The sequence below is a fragment of the Azolla caroliniana genome, unplaced genomic scaffold (assembly GCF_043228905.1).
Source record: "Azolla caroliniana isolate FFs.n. ecotype wild unplaced genomic scaffold, voAzoCaro1.0.p SCAF_12, whole genome shotgun sequence".
Lineage (NCBI taxonomy): Eukaryota > Viridiplantae > Streptophyta > Polypodiopsida > Salviniales > Salviniaceae > Azolla > Azolla caroliniana.
In genome coordinates, this window is record NW_028230447.1 from 18,600,744 (window position 1) to 18,626,888 (window position 26,145).

Consider the following 26,145-nt stretch of genomic DNA (forward strand, 5'->3'; position numbering starts at 1 on the left):
CTCCCCTTCTTCTCTCTCTCTCTCTCTCTCTCTCTCTCTCTATAGCTCTCTGGAGAAGAATGGTGGACATAGACAGGATGAAGATGAAGACGAAGAAGAAGCTGCCTGGCAAGCATCAAACAGAGGGGCAGCGAAAGAGACGCAGGGATGAACCTAGAGGAAACAAGCAACGTGAGGGTGTGGCTATGGAGCATCAAAGAAGACCAGGTATGTGTGTGTCCGATGCATATCCATCCATCCATCTATCTATCTGTCTATATATGGTCTCCGTCATTTCGATGTCTCTTTCTGTTTCCCCTCTAGTCACATATTGGTAGGAGCACCACTTTCACAGTTGCCGCATCATGTCAATATGGCAATGGTTTTGGTTATACATACATACATGCACACATACATATCTATATCTATAACTATATCTATATCTATGATTATATCTATATCTATATCCATATCTATGTCTATATCTATATCTATATCTATATGTGGCAATGAGTAAATATTTTTTGTGTCCAGAGATTTACCTACATTTTTGCATCTGATTTTTATTTTATTTTTGTTCCTGCAAAGCAGTGACCGGTAGAACTACAGAATTTGGTCACAGCAATGAGGGGAGTGAGAGCGAGAGCGAGGGGCAGGTTAGCTCCGATGGTGGCGATGGTGATACTCCAGTGTCTGCTTATCAGACCCTTCTAGGGTCCTTGCAAGCAAAAGGAGGAACATTTACTCAAGCATTTGCACAAAGGTATGCATACTTTTTTATGTCTACAGTAGTCTCCAATTTGCAATTAAATAGCACGACCATCTTAGTCGATCTCCTCGACTTTCTAGCATAGTGGTCTATGCCTGGGTTTTTCTCATCTGAGGTTCTGTAATATATTACTCATTCAAACATAATGCCTTTCGTTAAGATTTCTTTGAGAAACTGTTCGAGAAACCTCCATATGCCTGATGTTTTTTGTATTTTTTTGCCACAACTTTATTTTAGAAAAAATATATGCATAGACTTGATGGTGCCAAAATAATGCTGACATTACATGTGTCAAACCCTTCTGAAACGTATCTTATGTGACTGTCGCATGCATGTGGGCTTCTTTTGCTGCATCCTAATAATGGTATTCTTATTGTTTTTTATCTCCTACCAGGCAAAGGGAAGAGCAAGGAATGAGCTCTGATGATGAAAATCCCAGCTGTGAGGATGGCGGTGACGATTCTGATGATACTGGTAGCGATAGAGATGATGATGATGATTCTATTGATCTTGAAGTTGATGAAAAGATTGAAGAAGAGTCTGATGATTGTAAAGAAGGTACTTAACTTTGTTAATAGGTTGTGTATATTATCCACATAATTGATATGGTTTCTGTGAAAGTGGAGGACACTGCCACTCAAATTGTGTAATGCTCAACAATGGGAAGGATTGCTATAACAGGATATAATTTTATGGAATAAATGTTATGAAAGTTTTCTAGAATAAATTCTATAATGGAAAAAAGAAGTGCGTAGACTCTCAGCCATATTTGCCTGGGAAAAATCTGTTTCTAGACTTCTCTAGGAAGTTGACATTCTAGAACTTGGCAGCAGCGTTTCCTTTAAGTGAACCATATACATCTCCAAGGTCTCATATGATGCAAATATTGAACTGGTCTTGTGGTGTGGTGCTGGTGGTCTGAATGAGTTTGACTCAAGGAGGATTGGCTTTTGGGTTTTGAAAGCTTTGATTTATGTATGCATATCTTGGTTTTTCCATATTGATGTTTTACGATGTCTGATATCTCTAGAGAAGATGCATTATTCAGAAATGGAGAAAGCAGCTGCTGTAGTTGAAGACGAGGAACAACCATTAGTTATGGAAATTGAAGAATCACAAGAAGAAAGTGGTGATGAGGCAGCTACAACAGCTCGTGGTACTCATATGAAGTAAGTGGAAATGGTGTGATCTAGTGGGTAAAGTTTCTGGAACAACTCCTATCATGTATCTGTTTAAATCTTACCTCTCTTTATTTTCGTATAGTGCATTCAAAAAGCATATGGATCACACTTTGACAGATACAGAAGTTGCACTGTTGTCGAAAGGAGGAATAAAGTTTAGGTGCCAAGTTGTTGCAGCTGGTATTCAGAAATCTAAATGGGTGACTACCTCAGCTGATTTTCCAGTGGTGAGTTAGTGCACCAAATCTAATAAACATTTACGAAACAGAAAGCAACTAAACAGCATTAAAAACTGAAAGCTGAAATGTTTCTTCTTGCAGTTTTATTGTCAAGATTGTTGCAAATGCGAAGCCCCCACAGAAATTATAAAATATGCTCTAAACAAACCTATGCGACTCAATTAAAACACTTATGCATAATAGTTTTCTTTTAACATGCTGCTTAGTGGAATGTTCATGTTTGAAGTCGTTAATGTTGTTTTTCTTAATATTACACATCTTAATTTTGGTTCAACAAAAATCAAAAGTTGGCAGCTTCTTATGGAAAACACGCATTTTGCATGCTATTATTGTTTTACTAAATAATATTGCGCATTTAATAATGTCATTTTGTCTATAGGAAGAAAAAAGTGCTCTAAATTGCGGCGTCAAACTGCGACTTAGGAGCGCATGGCTCTCATGCCATAAGGATATGCTTTGTGGGGATTTCGAAACAGATCGTCAGTGCCAGTTTTTCAACTATTGTACGACTCTCTCATACCCATGTTGACTTTGAAGATATAGGTTATCACTTAAGAGTGAGGTGGCAATGGACATAGTGGATGCTACTTCTTGCAGGTAATAGCTATCGAGATATCCTGTATTCTAGAAGACCAACTTTCTATGTTGATGGAGATGCTCAAGATGGTGAAATCATGGATGCCTATCTGTTGCATGTGGTGAGTTGCCAAATTTTTGATTTCGTTGTCTATAAAGGAAGTACAGAGAAAATAGAAGGAAACTGAGTAGATGTACTCCTTATGACAGCTGAATCATATCAGCAAAACCCGGGATCTTGTGACAAAAAATAATGAGAAAACAAATACTGCATCAGGAATTGAAGAAGCTCAAAGAGATCAAGGATTTACTAGGGCCAAGGTTATGATGTTTCTCATTACACATTTTTTCTCACCAAACCTCCTCATAGCATTATTTTTCAGGCGCATATGCAGCATATGGTGATGATAGGTGGTACGCATATTACAATTAGGTGCACTCAGATATAGTTTAACTTCATGGAATGGATTTGATTATTTGGAAATGCCAATTGTCTGGTGCATTTGTGAACACACGTTCAAATTAAATCACATTTAATCTGCAGTATAGACAAATGCATTGCACTGCATTACTTATGCATGAGAATCTCAATAACTATATGAGCCGGCTGTATATAAGTCATCATCAAACCTGATTAGAACTTGAGTATGATTGGAGCAGGTAATTTCTGTGGAGTATTGGTTTGCTACTGCAATTTACTTGACTAGATTGTAGAATGCAGGAACATTATAATTAGTTTGTGAGATTTAAGTCATTACTTTGCCAGCTAAACTTGATATCAAGGCTATTTTATATTTTTATGCTAATTTTTATAGTGATTCAGGTTCTGATTTTGCTTCCATTGCGTAGCTGTGCATTAAGAGTGGTAAAAAAGCTGCTAACGTTAGTACCGTCCTTGCAAAAGGTATTCTTTGGTTCAATGCGTTCTTTGTTTGCATTGTTTTGTCTCGAATATCTTAATTGTAAGCATGAACTGTATCAGTCGGGAAGACTTGAGTGAGCCTTATTACATATGTGTATAGTGATCTCTTATGCAAACTTCCTAGCTAGAAGTTTAAGGTAGTGCCAGTTCATACTGAAATGATAGATTGTGTCTTTTAATTCAGTTAATTCTAGCCATAACCATGAAAATCATAATCAAATATCATCGTGTCTTTTTCTATTTTAAAGATAGGGTAGGGGGTACTTATATCAACACCTTAGGAACAGGTCATGTATATTTATTCTTATGGATGGCGAAAGAGTCTCTCTTAAGCAAGGGAGGCTACCTATTTCTCTTTTTTCCTTTCTTAAAACTTGTTATGGTTGTTAAAACATTTGCACACATTTCTCTCTTTTATACCCTTTTCGTAAAGCTTATTATATTGATGAGAATATTGAAATGTTCTCCATAATCTTTTCTTACTATTCCAGAGCACCGTGGAGCATAAGTCAAGGTTCTTTGATGAGTTTGGTGTGGAAGATTCGGATTCAGATTTGGATGAACCTGCAGTAGCAAAGAAGACATCTAAACCAGCTGATCACAATGCACTTTTTGATGGCAACAATGATGATCATTTCCGAATTGGAATAAAGTTCACAAGGTTTGAAAACGTGCTTCTTAAATTTGACACTGGCTTTGGATTATGTACATGAAACAACATCATGGATGCTGTGATCTTTCACTCAATTTGATTCTTGAATGATAATATGCTTTTAACTGCCCTTCTATTTCATGACACTAGGTTTTTTATAAGCTCTGTTTAGTCTATTATGTGCGGTTTTTGTGGCTGGTTATTTCCATCTACATCTAGGGCTTAATGTTATTATTAATTTGCTTCCATAATTGACATCAAATTCTGTGATATTGTTGGTGAATTAGTGCTGCGATTTATTACCATTGTATTTATGGAGATGGTCTAGATTCTATAGTCCATATCAACATTGCATGCATTATTTGTCTCCTCTCCCAAAAATTAACTTACACTCCTAAATGACCACAAGGCGAGTATTCCTTATCAAGAATTACCTGGGACAGTTGGGAAAGAGCCATCTGTGACATACTGATAAATGCATATGATAATTGGAAAGGAAGAAATTGTGACTGGAACCCCGTGGCCTATATGTCAATACTTACCCAATGAGGGGAGTTAGCTGATTTCTTATCAGGATATCAGGACAAAGCCTGCATTTTAAGTACACATGGATATCTGTATCCTACATGTTTGGGCTTGGGCCAATGGTATAGTTCAAGTTATGTCAGTAAGCCATCAATTTGGGAACAGCAATAGTCATGGCTGTACAAAGAAGACTTAGATATGGGCCGATACATATCCAAAAGGATTTCGTGTACCTATTCAATGTACTATTGAAACTCAATGCACATGTTCGTTTGTCACAAAGGAATGTTCATTCGCCAAAAGGTATAGAAAGACATGAGCATGCCACTATTAAGTCCTGGGCATCAGCCATTGCTCTGCTAAACCTCAACTATGGCTTTGGAAACCTCTTGCTGGTACTTATTTTTGTGTTTCAGAGCTTGTGCAGTTAGGATACTGCCAATAATTATTTCATTTCCACTCAAGGGGCATCTGTTTATTGTGAATTGTGATAGGAAGCACAAGTTACTTTTTTGAAACCATTAAAAAAGTCATATGCTTCATTATTAGTGGAAAATCATACTGATATGGCTCTTTATTTTTTGCTGCATCATTTTGGCTGACTTAAATAACTAGTTTTTATGACTGAAACAATGAAGTCACTCATTCAATTGTGATCTTAGAAATTCAATAATTCCAACCAAGATCTAGCCTTGATCTTACATCTCAGTGACATTTTTCGGCATGCTCACCCTGCCTGTCCATGCCATCTTGCCAACCCATTTGTTCTGTTGAGCTGTTTTGGCAAACTTGCTAGAAACTTTCCAAGGCATCATATGGAATGATGCAAATATGCGCTTTAATATACAGACAGTGCATGCATGTAAATACCGACACACCACATTGCTGGATGAAGTAATTATTAACTATACATTTCTTTTGCAGGAAAAGCGTGAAACTTTACAGCGATTTCTATTCATCCGATTTGATCATTGCCTCTCCGTTGGGTTTGATAACGGTAGGTTCATTGAATACATCGTTTTTGAGTTTTGCCACTAAAAGATATTTTTACAAATAGAAGTCTTTCACTCTTTTAAATGACTATAGTTTTGAGATTATTGATTATAGATCTGAGAATCTTCTGCTTGTTAATTTATTTATTTTTATAATTCACCTTGGTATCACTACAACAGAGAATTGGAGAAGCAGAGCAGGAAAAGGATAAGGACGTTGATTTTCTATCTTCAATTGAGGTAAGCAGATGTCTTATGTGGGTGGCCAGAAACTTCTACATTAGATTCGGTGGCGAGTTCTCTTCATCGTCACCTTACTCTGGTTTGCTGTCAGCTCAGCACTTGTTAAAAAGGGGAGCTTGAAACAGGGAAAAACCTTCCGCACTCTGTAGGAATTCTTAAGAAGTTCATGAAAAACCTCAAATTTATGCAACAGATGAGATCTAGAGAAGGTCCAGCATGATGCGATGGTGGCATGTTAGTTAGAAGAACCTGATGACCCACTGCTCATTCTGCATCCAAGTGACCATTGCCGTATTTCATTTATGATGTGTATATACTGTTAATATACAAAGGGCCATTTCTTAGAAGGGGGCTTCAATACATGGTTTCCATATGTGCATGCAACCTAGACCTTCAAAGACTTATGCCAATAAATAATGGCACCTAATGGAAGAAGTAATGTATCCATGATTCAGCTGACGCTTGATATATAAATCTCATGTTGCATGAAATTGGAATATAACGGTTAATGATTACAGTAACATATATGAATATGCACTACACTGTTCACAAGTTGCCAACTCAATTGATTATCTATGGTGTGTACACTAAGTTTCTAATAATGCGAAGGTGCTGTCAGATTGTTTCCTCTGATAGGATGTAATGTTTGCTGCTATATTTTGCAGATTTTAATTATAGATTATGCAGATTGCATACTTATGCAGGTAAGGTGACACAGAAAAGGTGTGTGGAAGTGATTTGATTTCCATATCCATTGGTTAAGCTTATATTATTTTGCAGAACTGGTCTCATGTGGTTGAGATTGGAGAGCAACTTAACCAGATTCCTGTGCAACAACATGGTACCGACTTTATGCGAATAAGGGAATGGTAAAGATATAAATATATTCATCTTTAGTATTGGTGTACAGAATCACTATTCTATTTTTATTTGGGATGTATTGTATGATTTGTAGGTTTTTGAATGGGAATGCTCGGTATTATAGGCAGTCAATCATTCTCTCTGCATTTGCTGATGCGGGTATACATTCTTTACTTTACACAGCATACATGATGTGCCATACTTTTTTTTAATCTTAAGGAACACTAAATTTTAATGTTCATGTAGGGATTAATGCATTTTTTCATAGATCCTGTTTTAGCCATGCTGGCAAGGTAGGTATTGTTTTATGCATTACTTTTTCTATCTCTATCATGTGCACTTTTCTTAAATTTGACCCATGCAGATGAAGTTGCGATGTGAACACCCTGGTGTCCTTTCTAAGGTTCTGTTGCAAGTACGGCAGGTATGCTTTGGAGTGGTTATGTTATTTTGTGTAGGAAAGTTGTTTGTCTTTAATTATAAAAGGTTCACCATTTGAACTGGAGCACACTCTTCTGATGTAGGTATATGAACGCTTTAATGGTATTTCTCTAACAGAGGTGGACGATGCCCGGTTCAATTTATTTGTGAAGCAGGTACAGAATTAGGATTACCATTTCAGGCCGTCAAATGCTTGATGTTATTTTGGAGCCAAAATGGCTAATTGATCCTCAACCTTGCATTCCTGCAATATGGGACATTATTTATTAGTCATAAGGGTGTAGCGTTGCACATATTTTGAAATTTCTTTCATTATAATATCATATATTTTTGAGTTCTTTTTTTCTCTGTAATAATTTCTACTTTATAAAGTTTGTTCAATTTATTCTTTCTTTCCTTATCTTTTGGTTTCAGGTCTTTGCATCATTGAAGGACTCTTTGCAGGTTTCTCATTGCCTAATAAACGAAATCAAATTTCTAAATCATAATTTTGCTTATCTTTTACCTTGGAATCTCAGGGAGGGATCATGATATTTGTGAGCTCATATTTTGACTTCGTGCGACTGCGCAATTTTCTAAAATCAGAGAACATGTCATTTTGTCTTCTTGGAGAGTATGTGACCAAATTCCGAACTTCTTTTGTATCTAAACATTACAATGGACATGGGACTGAAATAGATTTATTAAATTGTATTGGCATTCCTAATAAGATTATTCTATGTTTAAGTTAATGTAATGCAATAAGGGTTACGTTACATTTATTAACCTACCCTAAACTATTGGGGGCTGGAAAGATATTATGAGCCCCCAATATTAGACCTCAATTAAAATTATGTTCTAATTTTCTGCAGCTGAGCCTATTAATCAAATCTCAAAGCCTTCATTACAGCTATAGTCCTTGTGATGCTGGCATTTACTATGATAGGCAAAATTTTCAATTTATTATAAATCGGCTTGTCAAAATTGTTTAATATGTATACCTCATGCCAGTAGCCATTTTCTAATGACTTGACGTCATTCCTTAGGTACCTTTGGGCAAGATATTATCAAGTCTGAACTCTAGGTCTTCTATAAGTCTTGGAGTAAGATGGTTGATCCTGACAAAAAGTCCAAGGCATAAGATGGTCAAGCAGTCGACCATCTCATAGGCCTTTTTGCAGTCGTCCGTGGGTGGGGTTGTGGTTTATCATGGAACTTGAGTTTCTAGATGTCTTTTGCAGATATCAAGGCACCCTGATAAAAAGTCAAGTCACAAGATGGTCAATCAGTTGACCCTTTGAGAGGCCTTCTTGAAGTCATCTGTGGGAGGAGTGCTTGAGTTTCTGGATGTCTTCTGGTTATATCAAGTTAAATTTAAACACTAGGTCTTCGATAAGTCAATAGATAAGATGGTTCACCTTGTCAAAAAGTCCAGGCTTAAGATGGTCAAGCAGTTGAACAACTAAGGTCAAGTTTGAATACTAAATCTTCTATAAGTCAAGGAATAATATGGTTGACCCAGTCAAAAATTCAATGCATAAGATGGTCAGGCAGTTGACCCTCTGGTTGGCCTTCTTGAAGTGGTCTGAGCAAGGAGCGTTTGAATATTATGGAACTTGAGTTTGTGGATGTTTTCTGCAGATGTAAGGTTATCATAGGCATGCTGTGCTTCTACTTGCTGGAATATTGCCCAATAGCTTAGTTACTTCTCTGTCAGATGGATGTTCTCTATCCTGAAGCTGAATTAGCTTTGTGGGATGTGAGAACATTCTGATGTATGTTTTTTCTCATGAAGCTGACTTAGCTTAGACAGTTGTGATAACAAGTGACTTTGATGTTACTTCTTCAAATCTATACCATTCAATTGGATCTCTATTTAGTTCGACTTTTTTGTACCGCACTAAATAAATAAATAAATAAATATATATGCAACAGCATAGTTGTGCAATGATATGAATGAAATCATTCATTTCTATGTAAAATTTTTCCTTCAGTTTGATTGCATGTTCTTTTAAGTTCGTCTTGCAATTAAGTTCATTAAATCAATCATGCTGCTTATGAGAGACAGTATTTTCATAATAGATATACCAAGGCAAGTGATATTTCTCGTTCACGAGCATGGTTCTTTCATGGAAAGCGTCGAATAATGCTCTATTCAGAACGTGCACACTTTTATCATCGTTACAAAGTAAATTTTTTATTTCTATGCATACTTGAACTCTGTTCATAGTGTTTCCTTCATCAATAACTTTGTTTTATGTTTTCCAGATTCGTGGTATAAAAGACTTGATCTTCTACTCCCTACCAGAAAATGCAGAATTCTACTCTGAGGTAGGTGTGAATGAGGGTTAGTCCCTATAATTAATTGTCTGTGCACTTTCTTAATTGTGACTTCTATCTCATCAGATAACAAACATGATGGAGGGGCTTGATAATCCATCTTCCTTGGCTCTTTTCTCTGAATTTGACAACTTAAAGGTTTGTACTTGCTTATGATGCTTCGTTTACTACAAATCACTTATGCTAGGAGGGAAGTAATGTGATGTGGATTTAATCTTCCGTTCCATCTCAGTATCGTGTGAATCAACCATTAAATCACTGAATGGTTTTTTTTTTTGCTCCAAACTACAATTCAGTCTTGACGCATAGTTGAGCATACATCCATATTTTCTTAACCTTCTAATATAATTTATGCTTGATCATTTAATTTTGATCATCTGCAGCTGGAGAGAATTGTTGGGACATCTCGAGCAAGCAAAATGTTAAAATCTGAAAATAGAACTTTCATGTTTTGTTAAGAGATGATGGGATTCAAACTCAATCCCATGTTAGCACCATATCCTGCCTGTAACTCATATAAATCAAAGGAGCAATCTGTATCTGATGAGAGTATCCTTATTACTAAGCAAAATATATCGTGCTGTGTCAAGGGGTCATCCACAAATACATTTCAGAAGATTAATTCGTGGATTGCAAAACTATCCTCCAAACGAGCAGGTTGCATAAATTATGATGGTGATCCAACATGTTTTGGTGCATCATTATGAGTTAACCATATCACCAAACCATCCATGGATGTCAGCAACATGGGTATGATTTCTTCTTACCAAGTACACCAAAATGGTGTATAGTGCTCCACACAGCACTATGGTTGCAAAATCATGGTGCTGTGAAAAGTTGAATCTTACATTGAAGGTGTTATCAATGTTTTAAAGCCCAAACATGTCATTATCATTATTGAGAATTTTTGTAAGACGTGAATGATCTCTGAAAAACACCATGCTTGTGGGCCCACAGGAAACATATGGTACGATTGTTCTTTGCCTTACTGCTGGTAATAGAAGAACACAGATCATGAATCAAGTTTTTTAGACTTGATAAATCAATTTTGGTCTTGTATTGTATTTGACTTCTTTGAAAGAAGATTGCACTTCACATTATATGGATTAATTTGTGTGTAAAGATCTCGCATGATGAAGCATGTCATTAAAGTTATGGATAGCAGAATTTTTGAATTCCAACTAGCATATTTGGTTTTTACATATGCTTTAAGTGAACCCCAAAGGCATCATATTTGTGACAATGGTTTTGAAGCTAAAAATGGAAACAAAAGATCTTTGCCACTTAGCTTTAGTTGGTCAATAACACATATTTAGCTGCCCTAGGATTGCAGGTTCTCTATCTTGAGATAGTTTAGTATGTGGTCATGCTGAAACTATGAAAAATATATAACAATAACCAAAGCTATACATTTATTTTATTGTTATTGAATGGTTGGGAATGTAATTGGGGGACTTCTACGTTATTAAATTGAATTGGTGAGCTTGTTTAGATATTCACACAGAATAATTGTTTTCTAGTATCTTTTATAAAAATGATGGATGAAATTTAAACATGTTAATCCATTTGAATAGTGAAGGAATATCAATTGTTTGGAATAAGTAGTTTTTTTAGTTATGAAGAGGGTAGTGAATTGTAAAGGTTTTTAAACTGCATTTAGTTCCAAGAGGTAGCATTTATGTAGTAATTATCAAGGAATGAATCGCATTTACTTGAAGGGGTCAACATAAATTTCCAAGGGCTGTTATTGAGTTTGGAGGGGTGGGTTTCCTTAGGGTTGGTTAATCAATGATGGATTGAAGGATGTCACTCCCTAATGGCAAAGGCTATTGCCATACATCAACACATGAAAATACTTGCCTCTCAACTTCGTGCAATGCTAGAAACCTAAATTTACCTTTGAAATTAATCTAAAATTAACACACTTTGAATTGCTTTATTAATTAAGAAGTTCATTTTTACTTAAATAAAATTTATTGCATAAGAAACATATGAGATGCCTCAATTAAGTTGCTAATTACTAAGTAAAAAACATATATATGTGATTAAGTAGTGTGTAAAAGCTACATGGAGAAAGTAACTCTAGGTGGGCACAAGGAGGAGAGAATGAGAACCAAAAGGTAGCCCCAAAGTCGGGGAACCTAAAAATACCCTTTTTACATGAGACCTCTTGCTCTTTTATACAAGTTGGAAACCCTAGAGGACCCCTTCAACAACCTTTCTTAGGGATGCTGATTTCATAGACAACCATCCAGGGGACGTCTTTGTGCCCTTAGTCTTCTATAGGGTTGGTTGTCTTTTGATAAGACTTCTTCTAGCAACGATAATAAAACACCGTAACCTTCTCGGGCATCCTATTGTGCCGACGTATATATAGAGGCTTGGCAAGTCTCTTCCAAGTTCCAACAATGAGGCATGAATCACTTGGTTGTAATAAAGCAATATCAAGTGTCTTTGATAGTCAATGTATGGTTCAAGGCCTTAGCAAACATATGGTTGTGGATGGGTTCGAGAGAGATAGCCTACTCGTAAGCTCTTCATGAACGGATATCTGGTTTCATATGTAAACAAGCAAAGCAATATCAAGTGTCTTTGATAGTCAATGTATGGTTCAAGGCCTTGATAAGGTTGTGGATGGGTTTGAGAGAGGTAGCCTACTCGTAAGCTCTTCATGAACGGACATCTGGTTTCATATTAAACAAGCAGAGCAATATCAAGTGTCTTCGACAGTCGATGTATGGTTCAAGGCCTTGGCAAACATAAGGTTGTGGGTGGGTTCGAGAGGGTAGCCTACTCGTAAGCTCTTCATGAAACGAACATCTGGTTCCATATGTGTAACAAGCGAAATCATTCGTGTAGATAATGCGATAGTGAGGCCCCTGCGTGGCAAGGAAAGTTTGGTTTCATACACGAGACCCCGAAACGTGGGCATTCTGGGCATTGGGTAGATAGAGATGGGGCATATACATACTACTAGTACTACAACAGCAACAACATTATGAATAGGCACCACAATGCTTACAGATTAGGCAAAGCCCCAAAAATGTGGTGGATGATTTACAGAAGGCCTTGGATATCATTTGGATAAAATAAATCTTTGGGCTCCAACCTTTTAAAGAATCAAGCAAGCAGACACCAACCCATCCATCCATACATCCATCCATCATCCAAGCAAGCTATGGCAGAGCGCTTGGCAAGGATCAATGCCCATTTGCAGCCTTCTGCCTATGTAAGCCATTGATTCTTTCTTTCTTTCTTTCTTTCTTTCTTTCTTTTTCATGCAACTGTTTTGTTACAGTTCTCATCATTCTCATGTAGCTAGCTAGCTAGCCGTCTTTGTATAGCTTTTACAAGAAAGATAGAATGGTTTGTGAAAAGAAAAAAGGGATGCTGATTGTAAACAGCTATGGTTTTTTCAGAGCGCATATCATTAAAGATCTATAGACGGATTGGGAGACCCCATCACAAGATATCTAATCATGTTTCTTTTCAATCATAACAGTTCATATTGATATGTTGTGGGTTTCGTTGCAATCAAACAATCGTTCATGGGATTCTTTCTTCAATCAGAGAGCCCGTCATTATGTATCTAATCATGGTCTGCATATGCAAACATTGCATCCCAACAATAGAAACCTCTATTGTTTCTTTGCAATTAGAACTCCTATCATTCTATATCTAATCCTGGGTTGTACATACCAAGGTTCACATTCGTATGTTCTGAACTCCATTGAATATCCAGTATAGCAACTTTGGGTATATTTAATATCGATAAACGTAGAATTGGGTATATCTAATAGAATTTGATGTTGAAATTATCTTCCCCAGAGGTCAGATATGATCTATGGAACCAAAATCTCACATTTTCACTTATTTGTATGTGGAATTTATAAGCAACTCCCAATACACAAGAATTTTATTAATGAATGTTGCAATCGAAAGTGCACATTGTGACTGAAAGAGAAACTGTGTAGGGATAGATAAGAGTTGAAATGTGGGGGAAGCAAGCTTGAATATGATGAAAAGTGAAGCATTATGGTATAGTGTGATACTCAGTCTCACAAACTTGTTTCGGCCAAATATGTACTGTTTATGAGTCTCATTTCTGTGCCCTCATGCCCCCATCCACATCAAAGCGATTATGAGCTAAGCTGTACAGAAGTGGCGGTGCAAACTACACACACAAGGCGGACGGACTCTATTTAGCATGTGCGAATGAGTGCGGTTTTCCCATTTGGAGAAGAGAGAGAAATCAATTAGAATCTGTTACATGGATGAGAGGAAGAGAGAGATTGAACAAATCAATAAATGGTTATGCAGGAAGGTGGAACATCTATGAATATGGAAACTTGCAGGGCCAAAGGTGCTGCCCCAGGATTCAAAGTTGCATTACTGGGAGCTTCTGGTGGCATAGGGCAACCTTTGGCACTTCTCCTCAAGATGAACCCATTTATTTCGGTTCTCCATCTCTATGATGTTGTTAACACCCCTGGTGTGACGGCCGACCTCAGCCACACCGACACAAGTGCTGTGGTAAGTGTTTAATATGTGATGCATCAATAAACAAAAGGGTAATTAATGACAGTATTGGAATATAAATTGCTAACCTGCTAGATATATGCCTGATTCCATCCTCCAATATATGCACAAATAGTATGTGTTTTATGATGAGTCTATCCACGTATAGATAATGACTTAGGTAGACATAGGGTTTTGCTTATATGATTGTTTGATTCGTGTTCTAGTTATTTTCTCAAAGTGCCTTAGGGATCCAAGGGGTAATATAAGGTGGGATTAGCATGCTAGATCTACATCTTAATATATGTTTTTATTTTGGATAACAGTCCCGTGAAGATTTAAAAATTGTGAAAATGAACATAGAAAATTTTGGTAAGTTCGTCATAAAAAAATTGGTTAAAAAGGAACGTTTGCCTTATTTCCTTAGAAAAGAAAGAAAATTGATTTGTTAGATTCTCTTAAAATCCTTAATACCCATGACGGTCCAATTTCTAGAAGTTTAGTACCGGTAGAGAGAATGAATCTGCTAAATGTATTTTAACATTAAAACAATGCTTGAATAGATTTCACACATTTAACATGAACGTATTAATTGTTGTTGGGCTGGGCTCTTGTAGGATGGTGTGATTCCATGTTAAAACTTAAACATGGTTTCAATAGATTTTTGAATGTTTATAACATAAAACTTGGGCTCTCACAGGAATATGTGATTTCCTATTCAAAGACATGTATTATAGTAGATGTAGAGAGAATAAATCTGACAAAACTTATTAAAACATGAAAAACATGGGTTTTATGTGACTGTGCCTTCCATATTCATAGTTAAAACATACGGATTCGTGCTGTCTAAATTAGCTTTTGTTTCTATTAAAGGTTCGTGGATTTGTTGGAAAAGACCAGCTTGAAGCTTCATTGGAAGGCATGGAGCTAGTGATCATCCCAGCCGGGGTTCCCCGAAAGCCAGGCATGACCCGAGATGACCTATTTAATATAAATGCGGGGATCGTCCGTACACTTTGTGAGGGAATTGCCAAAAGCTGCCCCAAAGCTATTGTCCACATCATTAGCAACCCTGTCAATTCTACTGTACCCATTGCGGCAGAAGTATTCAAAAAAGCAGGAATTTATGATCCAAAGCGTCTTATGGGGGTTACAACTCTAGATGTCGTCCGAGCCAACACCTTTGTGGTAAAACATGGTTCATTAAAACAAGTTTATGGTAGCTATATATAGAGATTCCTATGCTTATCTAACAAAACTAAAAAAGAAGAGGTAGTTCTTTTATAGAGAAAGGAATGAGATGCTACATGTCGAGAATTCTGTCTATAGCTCACAGATTTCTAATCAACATCTCTTTCATGTTTATATCTTTCGATCGCTTAATTTTACCATCACGTAATTGAGTTTGTGCTCTTTAAAAACTATAGGCAGAAGTGCTCGGAGTAGATCCAAAGTCAGTGAATGTGCCAGTAGTTGGAGGCCATGCAGGAATTACCATTTTGCCCTTACTTTCTCAGGTTCTTTCGAGCAAATCTGTTGTTTGTTTTGTAATAAATAGTGATATTTATTTTTCATCCAAGTGAAACTTTATGCACGTTTGCAGGTTACACCTCATTCTTCATTTTCCAAAGATGAGGTAGAATATTTAACAAACAGGATTCAAAATGGAGGAACAGAGGTGGTAGAGGTGAGATCCTCAGTATTGGGTTTGATGTATAGGTGCTTTGTGTCATGAAATAAATAAATGTAAATATAGGTTTATGTATAAATCTAGATGCATAAATATAATATATATCCTGTATGTATTTCTCTCTGAACGGGCAAGGAAAATTTAGTGGGTAGGACATGTTCTCACAACTTGTTGTTTAGATGGCAAAGAACTGGAATCACTATGTCCAACAAATTTAAAATCTTAAAAAAAGGAGACTTCAAATATATTTAATGATGTTGGTTGATTACTTTGTCAAAATCCTTAAACTCTTTAGAAACTTGGATTTTAAACTTTTCTTCTGAATTCTCTTAAAGTATTGTACTGACTCAATGATCTGCAGGCAAAAGCAGGTGCAGGCTCGGCAACATTATCAATGGTACTATATTTGGTCAAAGTCTTACTGTGAGATTTTATAGAATTCTAAGACATCCTCAAGTGTTAAAAGAATTCTAAAACTGTGTGAAGCATCATAGGATGAGAGTTCAAATTCCCCTCCCCATTAAGAGAAAGGACAAGGAGAAGAAATAAAGTCTAAATGATTGAATAATTTTGAATTTCTAGGCATATGCTTCTGCAAAGTTCGCTGATGTTACCCTCCGCGCGTTGCAAGGCCATTCAGGCATTATTGAATGTGCGTTTGTAGCATCACAGGTATGGATATAGAAATAAAATTTCAAATTTCAAGGGTGTTAATGAATGAATGACCATCTTTTGTGACCTCATTGGACATTCCTCTCATAGGTGACCGAATTGCCTTATTTCGCCACAAAGGTTGTGTTAGGCAGGAATGGTGTGGAGGAAGTTTTACCACTAGGCCCTTTGAATGACTATGAGAGGTCAGATTTTTCTTCACATATATGAAATGATGTTTGTGCTTTACATTTCATAATTCAAGTAATTTGATCGATTTTTGATTGTATGAATCAATGTTGTTCCTTCTTTCAGGAATGGCTTAGCAAATCTCAAAGGAGAGCTAAAAGCTAGCATCGAGAAAGGAATCGCGTTTGTATTAGGAAAGAAATAACTTGTTGAAATCTTGCGAGAGAAAAATGCAATTAGTGGAAGAAGATAGTCATGGAGCCTGACTATAAGCCTTCTCCTTGTACTTTTGGGAAGAATGTTGTCTTTTGCCTTGTCTATATGATGGAGAATAATCCAGTTTCATTGTATTGTTGACTTGAAATAATGCATTAATTATATTAACTTTATGTGGGCTTCATTGCAAGTGTGGCGTCATATTTTGCAAAGATTGGCTAGACCTAGACTGGGGATTAATTAGACATGGTGTCAATCACACGCTACGTATTGAGATGTGCATTTTCACGTATCATAAAAGGTGCTAAGTTAATGAAGTTCATATTCTGGATACACAACCACTGCTCCTTAGTGTGTCCACTACCATCTCCATACAATCAAACTTGAGACCTTGAAATATTTTGTGGTAACTCTTATGTTTCAACAAGGGCTGCTCCTCAATCTATATATTCTATTACTTGCCATCATGATGGCAACCATGTAGGAAAAGCAACATCTTGCTTTCATGGATTTGGATAATGAGAAACACATTTTTCTTCTTCAGTGGCTGGCTTTTTGTGTTTGTTGGGTGGGGTGAAGAATACATCGTGCACTGAATGTAACCAATCATATGATTTTGTATTCAAAGAGGAGAGAATTATAACTTGGATGGTATTCCTCGAGGGAAAGCTGGTGCTTTGCACATAATTACAGATTTGTCACAGTTGTACCCTTCATAAAAGCTTGAAGAGTTTCATTTGCAAATTAACATCAAGCCTGATCACACGGCAAATGACAACAATTGTTCAGAATGTTTTGCATTTTCTGTAAAAAATAATCGAAAATTTCACACAAGATATACAATATTGTAGTTCATTTTGGTAAAAATTTAGAAAACTGACCAAAAATGAGAAATCTCAACCATCACAAATTGAATTTAACAGTAATAACACGACTAACATTAAATTTAACAGTGCCATTGATGAAAACGAATGGCACCATGAAAAACAATGGTTGAACTTGGTTTTAAATGATATTATCTGTATTATAAAATGGAGCATTTTGAGCTTGGTAAATGCTCCACAATGAGTGTGAAGCATCTGTGACATGAATAAGCAAAAATGCTAAATGTAATACATGTTGGACTTTGTGTACACTCTTAAGAGTCCATCAATTACAGCCTCTTTACAATTATGCTTCACCCAACCCAAAACTGCCTTGTGAGCTTAGAAATCCTGAAGCTTCTGAAACTGATCCAATGTTGACATTCAATCTTGAGAAAGACTATACAATTACAAGATGCATCAAGTAGCATCGGAAATGGCCTATGGGAAAGAAAATTTTGACAACCTTTCACATTTTCATGTGCACACTACGGTTCTGAACCTTTTGAAATCTCCGTACCCGTACTCCATTTCGAAATAGTGTACCTGTCGTAACCATGACCACACTAATGCATACAAACATCAAACACATTGCTTTGCGGGATCCAAACCATGATGGATGCCAACCATCATCTATGATTTCTGTAACTGAAATTTCTTCTTCAATAGTTTTTGATATTTGTGGCTGAAGAACCATGGGAGAGTGCATAACCTGAAAAGATATTTATATTAGGCAATAAATATCACCAATCATGAGGAAGCACAAACATATTTAGCAACACAATATATTATATATTAGAGGGGAATATTGATAACCTTTTTAACTCTCGACCTTAATGGGAAGTACTTGGAGAAAATGCTTTGAGCATAATTGTAGAGCTCCATGTCAAGATTGTTCATCTCTGTAATGGCTTCAAGAGTCTCTTTCGCAACTTGATGTCGGGCCTAGTAATGTTGCAAAGAAGACATTACTATTTCTTTTGCTTTTGTCTGTTCTCATTTTTTTCTGCTTTTAGAAATGTAACATCGTAATGTTCATGCTTAAACTTTGTGAATGAATGGCAAACAGACCATTTGTGTGCATGTGCGTGTGCATGCACAGATGAGCATGTGTATGTACGCATGCATATATAATATATAGATGTATGTACCTCGCTTGAAAAGTTTATTGGTAGAACACTTTTCAGGGAGAGGATGCGTCGTTGGATTTGTGTTTTCCTGAGACGGCCAGCACAACTCTCATATTTCTCTATCAGTCCATATACTGTGAGCTGCCAGCACAGAATGATCATCATCACTAGTGGAGTTTGAAATATGACTATATACTTATTCTGCTAATGAAGGGAATCACTAACATTTGTCTTAGGAGTTTCATTCGCTGCATGTGTTGCATTCTCAAGATGTATATTATGAACCTGTAAAGGTGTTATACGTGATATATACATATGTTAGGAACATTTTGTGAGGCGTGTGAAAAGCTTCATCCTGGCTGGTTAAAAAGCAAGTACCTCTGTATTTGATGAGTCCTTGATCTGCCCAGGTTGTTCTGATGAATCATCTGCAAGAGGTAACACTCAAGCTTTTAGAAGTGAGTGACTAGGTTTGACTGTAAGGATTTCTCTAATAAATATGTTTAAATTTTGACAGGAAAAGCTTCAGCTAATAATTTCAAATGTACGTCCAAATTTAAAAGTCACATCTCGTCTATTATAAATGATGCCAGTCAAGTCAGTACATGTAAATCTAGACGTCCGATCTCAATGTCTAGTAAACTAATCCTAGTCCAAATATCTGGACACAGCACTCTGAATTACGAAATGTTTAGATTCTGGGTTGCACTGTTGACACAATGACTTCACCGTTCATTACGTGCATGCTTCAATTCAAAGCAACAAAACTTTGGATAATATGAGCAAAACTCAATTGGCACTGAAATCTCTCACATTATATCACCTTCGGATGGAATTATTGCAGATGCATTCCCATGTTGACCCAATGGAAGCATTTGTCCTCCAACAACATGAGCAAAAAGTTTTGCAGCATCTCCATGTTTGTCTGTTAGTCCAACGAATATCATTTGATCCATTCGACTCTGTAACGCCAAAAGAAAATATTAGCTGAATAAAAACAAAGATATTTTACTTAAAACTTCACCCAACTACAAGAAACAACATAAGTGAAAATGTTGATAGGATCACCTTTGCAACATCTAGAACGTGATAACTGAGGTCTGGATACTCAATTGCACACTTTCGGACATTTTTTGCTTCTCTTATATAGGAATTGTTAGTGAGCCCAGCAACCTAAAACGGAAAGAATACATGCACTGCTCTTAAACATTCTCAACATATACAACCTACTAAGAATATATATTCACAGAAGTTAGCGTAAAATGTGTAAAACTGTTAGCTGGGGTATATGGATGTGACCAGTCATTGGAAGTTAATTAAACTTGCCATTGGACTGAAGCACAGACATTCATGTGCTTATGCAAGATCGATACAAAGATGTGTCATCCAGTCATCAGAGTGGACATTCGATCATTCCTTGTGTTCTTAAAATAATCTGCTATGTAAACCATTGATATAAGCTAATGCACCAAATATGCAGAAAACATCACTTGGAATTACCATTTTAGTCAGACATGACCATTATTCTCAGTGTCTGGTATCAAATAGATCATATTGAACCTTACAAAAAAACATTCAACACCAAATACACAGAAGCATGACATGGAATTAGGTTCAAATATGCAGAAAACATCATATGCATTATATAAGCTAATGCACCAAATATGCAGAAACATCACTTGGAATTACCATTTTAGTCAGACATGACCATTATTGTCAGTATCAGGTATCAAATAGATCATATTGAACCTTACAAAAAAAACATTCAACACCAAATACACAGAAGCATGACATGGAGTTACCATTTTAGTCAGGCATGATTGTCACTCTCAGGTAGCAAATAGATCATATTGGACCTTACGACATTTTTAAATTATTACAACACCAAGGTAGAGTCACCTAATTGGCTGTGGCTTATAGGTGACTATTCTAAAGCGGGGGCAAGCGGCCAACATCAATGAGCACATGTTATACCATAAATTACCTGGAATGTTGCACCATTGTGTAGTATGTCGATGACTATAGGTTGATAAATAAACTCATGCAATGGCATCACATAAGAACTTGCATTATAGTTAGAGAATTCTTCCGAATACAATTGAACATCTTCAAACTCCCTCCTCTTCTCCTAAAAATCATAATCAAGCATCCCAGGACCAGTCATTAAAGCTTATATTGTATATTATACATAAATTTAAGGGAAAAACTCCAGGATACCTCAGTTTTTCTTAATTTTTCCAAATGCCAGACAGTTTTGATTAATGCCCCTTGGTTAACCCCCAAAAGAGCAATTACATGTGCTATTTGAGCAATAACATGGCCAATCATCCCCTTTTTATCAGCAATGTGTTATTTTTGGAAGTACATGATCAATTCATTCACTGTTCTCTCTTTAGGGGGTTAATCAAGGGTTTTCATGACAGTAATGATAACTCTCGGGCATTTAAGGCAATAAAGAAAAACTGGTTATTTTGGGGTTTTCTTCTGTTTTTAAATGATGTGAACTTACACGTGCAAAAATATCTTCTCTCATCCAGGGAACTAGAAGACTCCATGGCCATATATTTAAAGTACTTGCTCCATTGGTCTTCGTGGCTAAAGGCTTTCGTTTATTTCGGGACAAGAAGCGTGAAGCTACCTCGACAGAGAACTCATATGCACTGAAGATGCGGTCTACAGGATGGCGCATGTTGGTTACTACCGATGTTGAATCAGCTGGTAGTTTAGAAAGGATACTATAATCATCATGTGTTACAAGTAATCTGCAGTGCTTGCTACCATAATTCACAATGATACAATGTCAGGCTTTCACTCGAAGACATAACCACCTTAAATATAATGGAAATGGTAACTTACAATGATTCTATTTAAATTTAAGAGCACTTAACATATCAAATCCAGTTACGCTTAAAATAAATGTGAAACAGATTAGGGTTGATCAACTTGTGTAACGCCACCAAAGAAATTCAACAAAAGAGCTGTGATAAGATATTATTCCTCTACAAATAACTACTCAGACAGGGCCCTGGAACATCCAGAGGGCTTGAAAATACCCATTATACCAACAATTTGGCCAGATTTTAAACACTTGAGAAATCTAGATTGTTCTTAAACAAGGTAGTTGACACCCTGTTGGAATCAAAGACCGGCACCCTCTGCGGCATTTCTTTATTCATAATTGATAGCAGAGGATATAATAAGGTAGGGCACAAAGTGTAAAAACAAAGCCATCAGTTAAAGCCTATTTCAACAATGAAAACCCAAGAAGACTATCTTGACGGTACACTCCACTGAGCTCAGTGGAAAAGAAAGCAAATACGCCATGAGACATCTAGAATTTAGCACTCTAAAATAAGCTGCCATTAGCTCTAATGCTGAACTCTCGTTCTACATAAAAAAAAGTGTTTTGTTGAATAAGGTCTTGATCATGCTGCCAACTATCACCTTCTTCAAAAACGACATATTCACCCACTCACTTATCTACTCTCTTATAACTTTTAAGTGCTTTTATCGAGGGCCTAACATAGAGTGACTTTAAAGGACACAATTTGACAATTAGATACACACGTCCACACACATCTGAACCTAATGCTAACTGGATGGCCACATGCCAATCTAAAAGCTTTGGCTGCTTCAGTCCAGGGACATTCCAGTTGGGCATTTCACACAGGCCATGCAACGTTGTCTTGCTCGTTTTTAAAAGTTCATGGCCACATCAACAGACAAGAAAAATGTTTGTGTAATCAGCTTTATAAACACCGTGAAGAAACCTTAAAAGGGGGAAAATCGCATAGAATAAAATAAATAAATACGCACATCAGAACCCAATGCTAACATCTCTATGACATGCATCTGCAAATTTGTGAATGGTGACACTGAATCGGAGGTTTCTAAATTTTATTGAGAGGGGAAACGGTTGTTCCCAATCAGCAAGAGAAAGAATTGTTTTTTTCGTTACTTCAGCATATGGGGAATTAAATTCACAAAATATATCCATGCATCACAACACAGCGACAGTGGTGACGTATATTCAAGGGATGAAATTGTTTTGTACATCCCCAGATATGAATATAGAGATAAATATCTGTTTTGGACAAGTGATCAGCCCTAATCTTGATCTTAAATGGATTAATTAATGTTCTAGCAGATTCCTAAACATTATAAAGCGATGACATATCAGACTACACTGGAAGCAAGCTAGAGCAGGATCTGAGACCCTATACTTGATCAATGGCTGAGTCTCAAAATAATGCAAAAAGACTTCTAAGTAGAAAATATAAAAGAAATACAAGTATCTTGGAATAGATTATGTGTTTTAGAGCTTATTATTCTTAATATGCAATTTCTCAAAGGCATCTTCAACTTTGCAAATAGGAAAAGAAAACTGAATTTCACCTTGAATTGAATCGGAATTTGTCATATGATCGGTCACAATGCTCTTCAGGGCGGTACAAATGACGCAATAAGCTGTAGATAGAAGGAGACAGACATTAATGATATACAAGAATGCAGTGGTTAGTGATTAAAAATACAGGTTTTGCAGTAATTGTGTTCTTTATATCTCTAAATGTGGCCAAATACCCTTGGCCAACCCCATCTCCAGTAATTTTATGGTAAATCATCCCCTTCTTTCTTGATTAGATATGTTATTTGAGCAATCATATGGTGAAGCCGTCCCGTCTCCTTCTCCTCTCTTTCGGGGGGTTGACCAGGGGTACTTTTAAAGTAACAAAAACTTTGGGGCATTTCGGTAAATAAGACAAACTCGATGGTATTTCGGAGTTTCCTCATTTTCTTACCATTGATGATATGTCCGTCCACCTGTGCGAGGAACATGTAGAAAATAAAGAAGTTCTTTAAGAACCTTGTTATGGTTTTCAGGTAGCTCTTCCATCTCATGCAATGCTTCCTCAGCCCAGGCCTTCACAAGAAGGCTGCATTTTTCGTATTCTTTACCATGAACAATCACAATGACAACTGAGAAGAATCCATTTCAATTAAATTAGAACATAATATAAAGGAACAAAAAAAATAAAATCAATGTGTTTCAAATCTAGTCACTTCAATTAATCAGACAACAACAGAAAAAGACCATTTTTACTCCGTATTTTTCAAATCTAAACAACACAAGGATGAGGATAAGCCATTTCGGTTGAGCAGAAAACAACAGAAAGAGGCCAATGTTTCTGCTGTATTGTGATCTAAGCAACAGATAAAATGATTGCTTTGCTGCGTAGAGATCTATAACTATTTCAGTTTATGAGAAAATAGAAACCGACAGAAATTTTAGATTTTTCCCTTCAATCATAGAACCACGGAAAGTGCTATTTCCATTCATCAGGAGAGTACACAAGAATAGGAAATAACACAGAGTGAATATGTATCTCTTTTTTGTTGCACTACGATATATAAGCAAAAGAAGACCGAGGAGAACAATTTCAGTTGATCAGAGAAGAGCAGAAAGAGATTTGGATTTTTCCATTATTTGAATTGATTCGAAAACAGCAGAACTAAAAGAAATTTTGCCACCGGTTCAGTTAACCAGAAAGCAACAGAAAGGGAACACTCTTTATTTTCTGGTTTGCTTATCTATATAATCAACAAAGGAGGAGAAGAATCCATTTCAGTGAATCAGAGGAAACTAGAAAGCTGCCTTCGTTTCCTTCTGTTTCAGTTACTTAGAAAAATTAAAGAAACAGGAACTTGAGTCGGCTCATCGGAAAACGGCAGAACGGTAAACACGGTTGTAGCTATGTTCAGTCAATTAATGAGACAGAAGACATGGTTCTCTCTCCATTTGCGATATGAAACGGGAGCAGAATGCGGGAAGGGAAGGAAAGGAGAATCACCTGAAGAAATAGCGAAGAAGAAGAAGAAGAAGACGGCAGGGAGCAGCGAAGATTTCATTCTCGAAATCCTTGCGCTTTGAATCTGTGCGTGCGAAGAGTTGAGAGAGAGAGAGAAGGGATCGATGGATCGATCAGGAATCTGTGCAGGAGGAGAGTCGGAGAAGGCTCTGATCGTTGGTTCTGAGAGAATCCATCATCGATGATGGGAGAGGAAGGGAGGAGGGAGAATCCATGGCAGCTGCTTGCTGCGTTTTTTGCTTTTTTTGCGTTTTGCTTTTTGCTTTTCTTCTTCTTCTTCTTCTTCTTCTTCTTCCTCCTCGATACCTTTGAAATCTCTGAACAAACTCAGACACAGAAAGAGAGTCTCTCATTTATTATTCTCTCTGTTTTTTGCGTTTTCGTGGCTTCTATTCCAAGTATTTGCAAAAGTAGCCCCTTCGTTTTCTCTCTCTCTCTTTTCTTCTTCTTCTTCTTCTTCTTCTTCTTCTTCTTCTTCTTATGGCTCTCTTTGTTGATTCAAACACAACTACACGACAATCAATCACATTGGCAAGTCTGTAACAAAAATCGAGCTCTCATCGTGTGTGTATTGTGTGTGTGTGGACTGTATGTATGTACACCAGACGACCTCGCCAAAAAACGCAGCCCTGCATGCGAACATATGAGACATTTGCTTGATTGTTCCGCTTGACCGCCAAAGGTCTATATAAATAGAGTGTGTTGCCCTTGCACTGATAACAAAAATCGAACTCTCATCCATCATGTGTGCGTGTGTGTACGTGTGCCGTGGACTACATGTACACTAGAACTCGCCAAAAGAGGCAGTTTGTACATGCGAACATACGAAACACTGCCTGATTGTTCAACAACTTGACCGTCAAAGTTCTATATAAATAGAGCATGTTGCCTTTGCACTGTGTACGCCTATACTCTTTGGTTACCAGAATGTGCTCAATGTATGCCAATACTCTTTCATTACAAGAACGTGTTAACTTGTCACGGATGTTATTTATTTCTTGATTTCAGTTCTACATGATAGCACGCGTAGATTCTAATTACTATATTGCATTCATATTTATTTGCAATGATACTACATTACAATGTTGTTTCAACCTTATACCACTCAACCATTACAAGTCTGCACCACTTATGTCCTTACTAATTGTAATGATGGTTTTGAGTTAATGTTCCATCGGTTAGGTTAAGGTGGTAAATAACATCATGTTGAGTTCTTTCAACCTTACTACCACACGATTATTACATGTTGTACAAGAACATCCTTGCTTATTGTAACAACGTGCTCGGTTAGGTTAAGGTGATCAATAATGTGGTGAACTTGA

The 26,145-nt window shown here is 36.7% G+C and overlaps 3 protein-coding genes across 5 annotated transcripts; 2 read left to right on the plus strand and 1 right to left on the minus strand.

Moving 5' to 3' along the window:
* Positions 1 to 43: 43 nt before the first annotated feature.
* NOF1 (U3 small nucleolar RNA-associated protein) lies at positions 44 to 10,821 on the plus strand. Of its 3 annotated transcripts, none has more exons than XM_087328482.1 (24): positions 44 to 207; positions 571 to 742; positions 1,143 to 1,306; positions 1,779 to 1,917; positions 2,012 to 2,156; positions 2,548 to 2,671; positions 2,766 to 2,866; positions 2,955 to 3,065; positions 3,568 to 3,648; positions 4,158 to 4,327; positions 5,768 to 5,840; positions 6,016 to 6,075; positions 6,744 to 6,782; positions 6,859 to 6,947; positions 7,034 to 7,098; positions 7,186 to 7,232; positions 7,304 to 7,363; positions 7,464 to 7,535; positions 7,795 to 7,824; positions 7,899 to 7,993; positions 9,442 to 9,547; positions 9,628 to 9,690; positions 9,766 to 9,837; positions 10,083 to 10,821. In XM_087328482.1, the coding sequence occupies exons 1-24, from the start codon at positions 60 to 62 to the stop codon at positions 10,155 to 10,157; spliced, it is 2,301 nt and encodes a 766-aa protein (XP_087184608.1). In that variant the 5' UTR covers positions 44 to 59; the 3' UTR covers positions 10,158 to 10,821. The 3 variants fall into 3 exon arrangements, with proteins under 3 accessions (XP_087184608.1, XP_087184607.1, XP_087184609.1); XM_087328481.1 differs by having other exon boundaries at positions 45 to 207; positions 568 to 742; XM_087328483.1 differs by having other exon boundaries at positions 45 to 207; positions 568 to 742; positions 1,797 to 1,917.
* A 2,002-nt stretch (positions 10,822 to 12,823) lies between these two features.
* On the plus strand, positions 12,824 to 17,134 carry LOC147857350 (malate dehydrogenase, glyoxysomal-like). The gene is made up of 9 exons (XM_087328389.1): positions 12,824 to 12,928; positions 14,020 to 14,232; positions 15,091 to 15,405; positions 15,645 to 15,734; positions 15,821 to 15,904; positions 16,269 to 16,304; positions 16,490 to 16,579; positions 16,670 to 16,764; positions 16,874 to 17,134. The coding sequence occupies exons 1-9, from the start codon at positions 12,878 to 12,880 to the stop codon at positions 16,950 to 16,952; spliced, it is 1,053 nt and encodes a 350-aa protein (XP_087184515.1). The 5' UTR covers positions 12,824 to 12,877; the 3' UTR covers positions 16,953 to 17,134.
* An 819-nt stretch (positions 17,135 to 17,953) lies between these two features.
* Positions 17,954 to 24,912, minus strand: LOC147857351 (protein-tyrosine sulfotransferase-like). Its single transcript, XM_087328725.1, has 12 exons — positions 24,806 to 24,912; positions 23,756 to 23,933; positions 23,352 to 23,423; positions 21,466 to 21,730; positions 20,941 to 21,084; positions 20,025 to 20,129; positions 19,780 to 19,918; positions 19,335 to 19,384; positions 19,182 to 19,241; positions 18,978 to 19,097; positions 18,643 to 18,771; positions 17,954 to 18,538 (listed from the first exon to the last, which is right to left on the minus strand). Exons 1-12 carry the CDS (start codon positions 24,861 to 24,863, stop codon positions 18,296 to 18,298), a joined length of 1,563 nt encoding a protein of 520 aa, XP_087184851.1. The 5' UTR covers positions 24,864 to 24,912; the 3' UTR covers positions 17,954 to 18,295.
* Positions 24,913 to 26,145: the final 1,233 nt, after the last annotated feature.

Bases quoted from the DNA above. Each gene is read 5' to 3' on its own strand.
- NOF1 (XM_087328481.1), top strand. From the start codon at position 60: ATGGTGGACATAGACAGGATGAAGATGAAGACGAAGAAGAAGCTGCCT. The intron at 5,841-6,015 runs GTAGGTTCATTG...TCACTACAACAG, and splicing joins CTCCGTTGGGTTTGATAACG to AGAATTGGAGAAGCAGAGCA. The intron at 6,076-6,743 runs GTAAGCAGATGT...TATATTTTGCAG, and splicing joins ATTTTCTATCTTCAATTGAG to ATTTTAATTATAGATTATGC.
- LOC147857350 (XM_087328389.1), top strand. From the start codon at position 12,878: ATGGCAGAGCGCTTGGCAAGGATCAATGCCCATTTGCAGCCTTCTGCC. The intron at 14,233-15,090 runs GTAAGTGTTTAA...TTTCTATTAAAG, and splicing joins ACACCGACACAAGTGCTGTG to GTTCGTGGATTTGTTGGAAA. The intron at 15,905-16,268 runs GTGAGATCCTCA...AATGATCTGCAG, and splicing joins GAGGAACAGAGGTGGTAGAG to GCAAAAGCAGGTGCAGGCTC.
- LOC147857351 (XM_087328725.1), bottom strand. From the start codon at position 24,863: ATGAAATCTTCGCTGCTCCCTGCCGTCTTCTTCTTCTTCTTCTTCGCT. The intron at 19,242-19,334 runs GTACTTGCTTTT...ACACCTTTACAG, and splicing joins AGGACTCATCAAATACAGAG to GTTCATAATATACATCTTGA. The intron at 19,098-19,181 runs GTTAGTGATTCC...CTGTGCTGGCAG, and splicing joins ATGAAACTCCTAAGACAAAT to CTCACAGTATATGGACTGAT.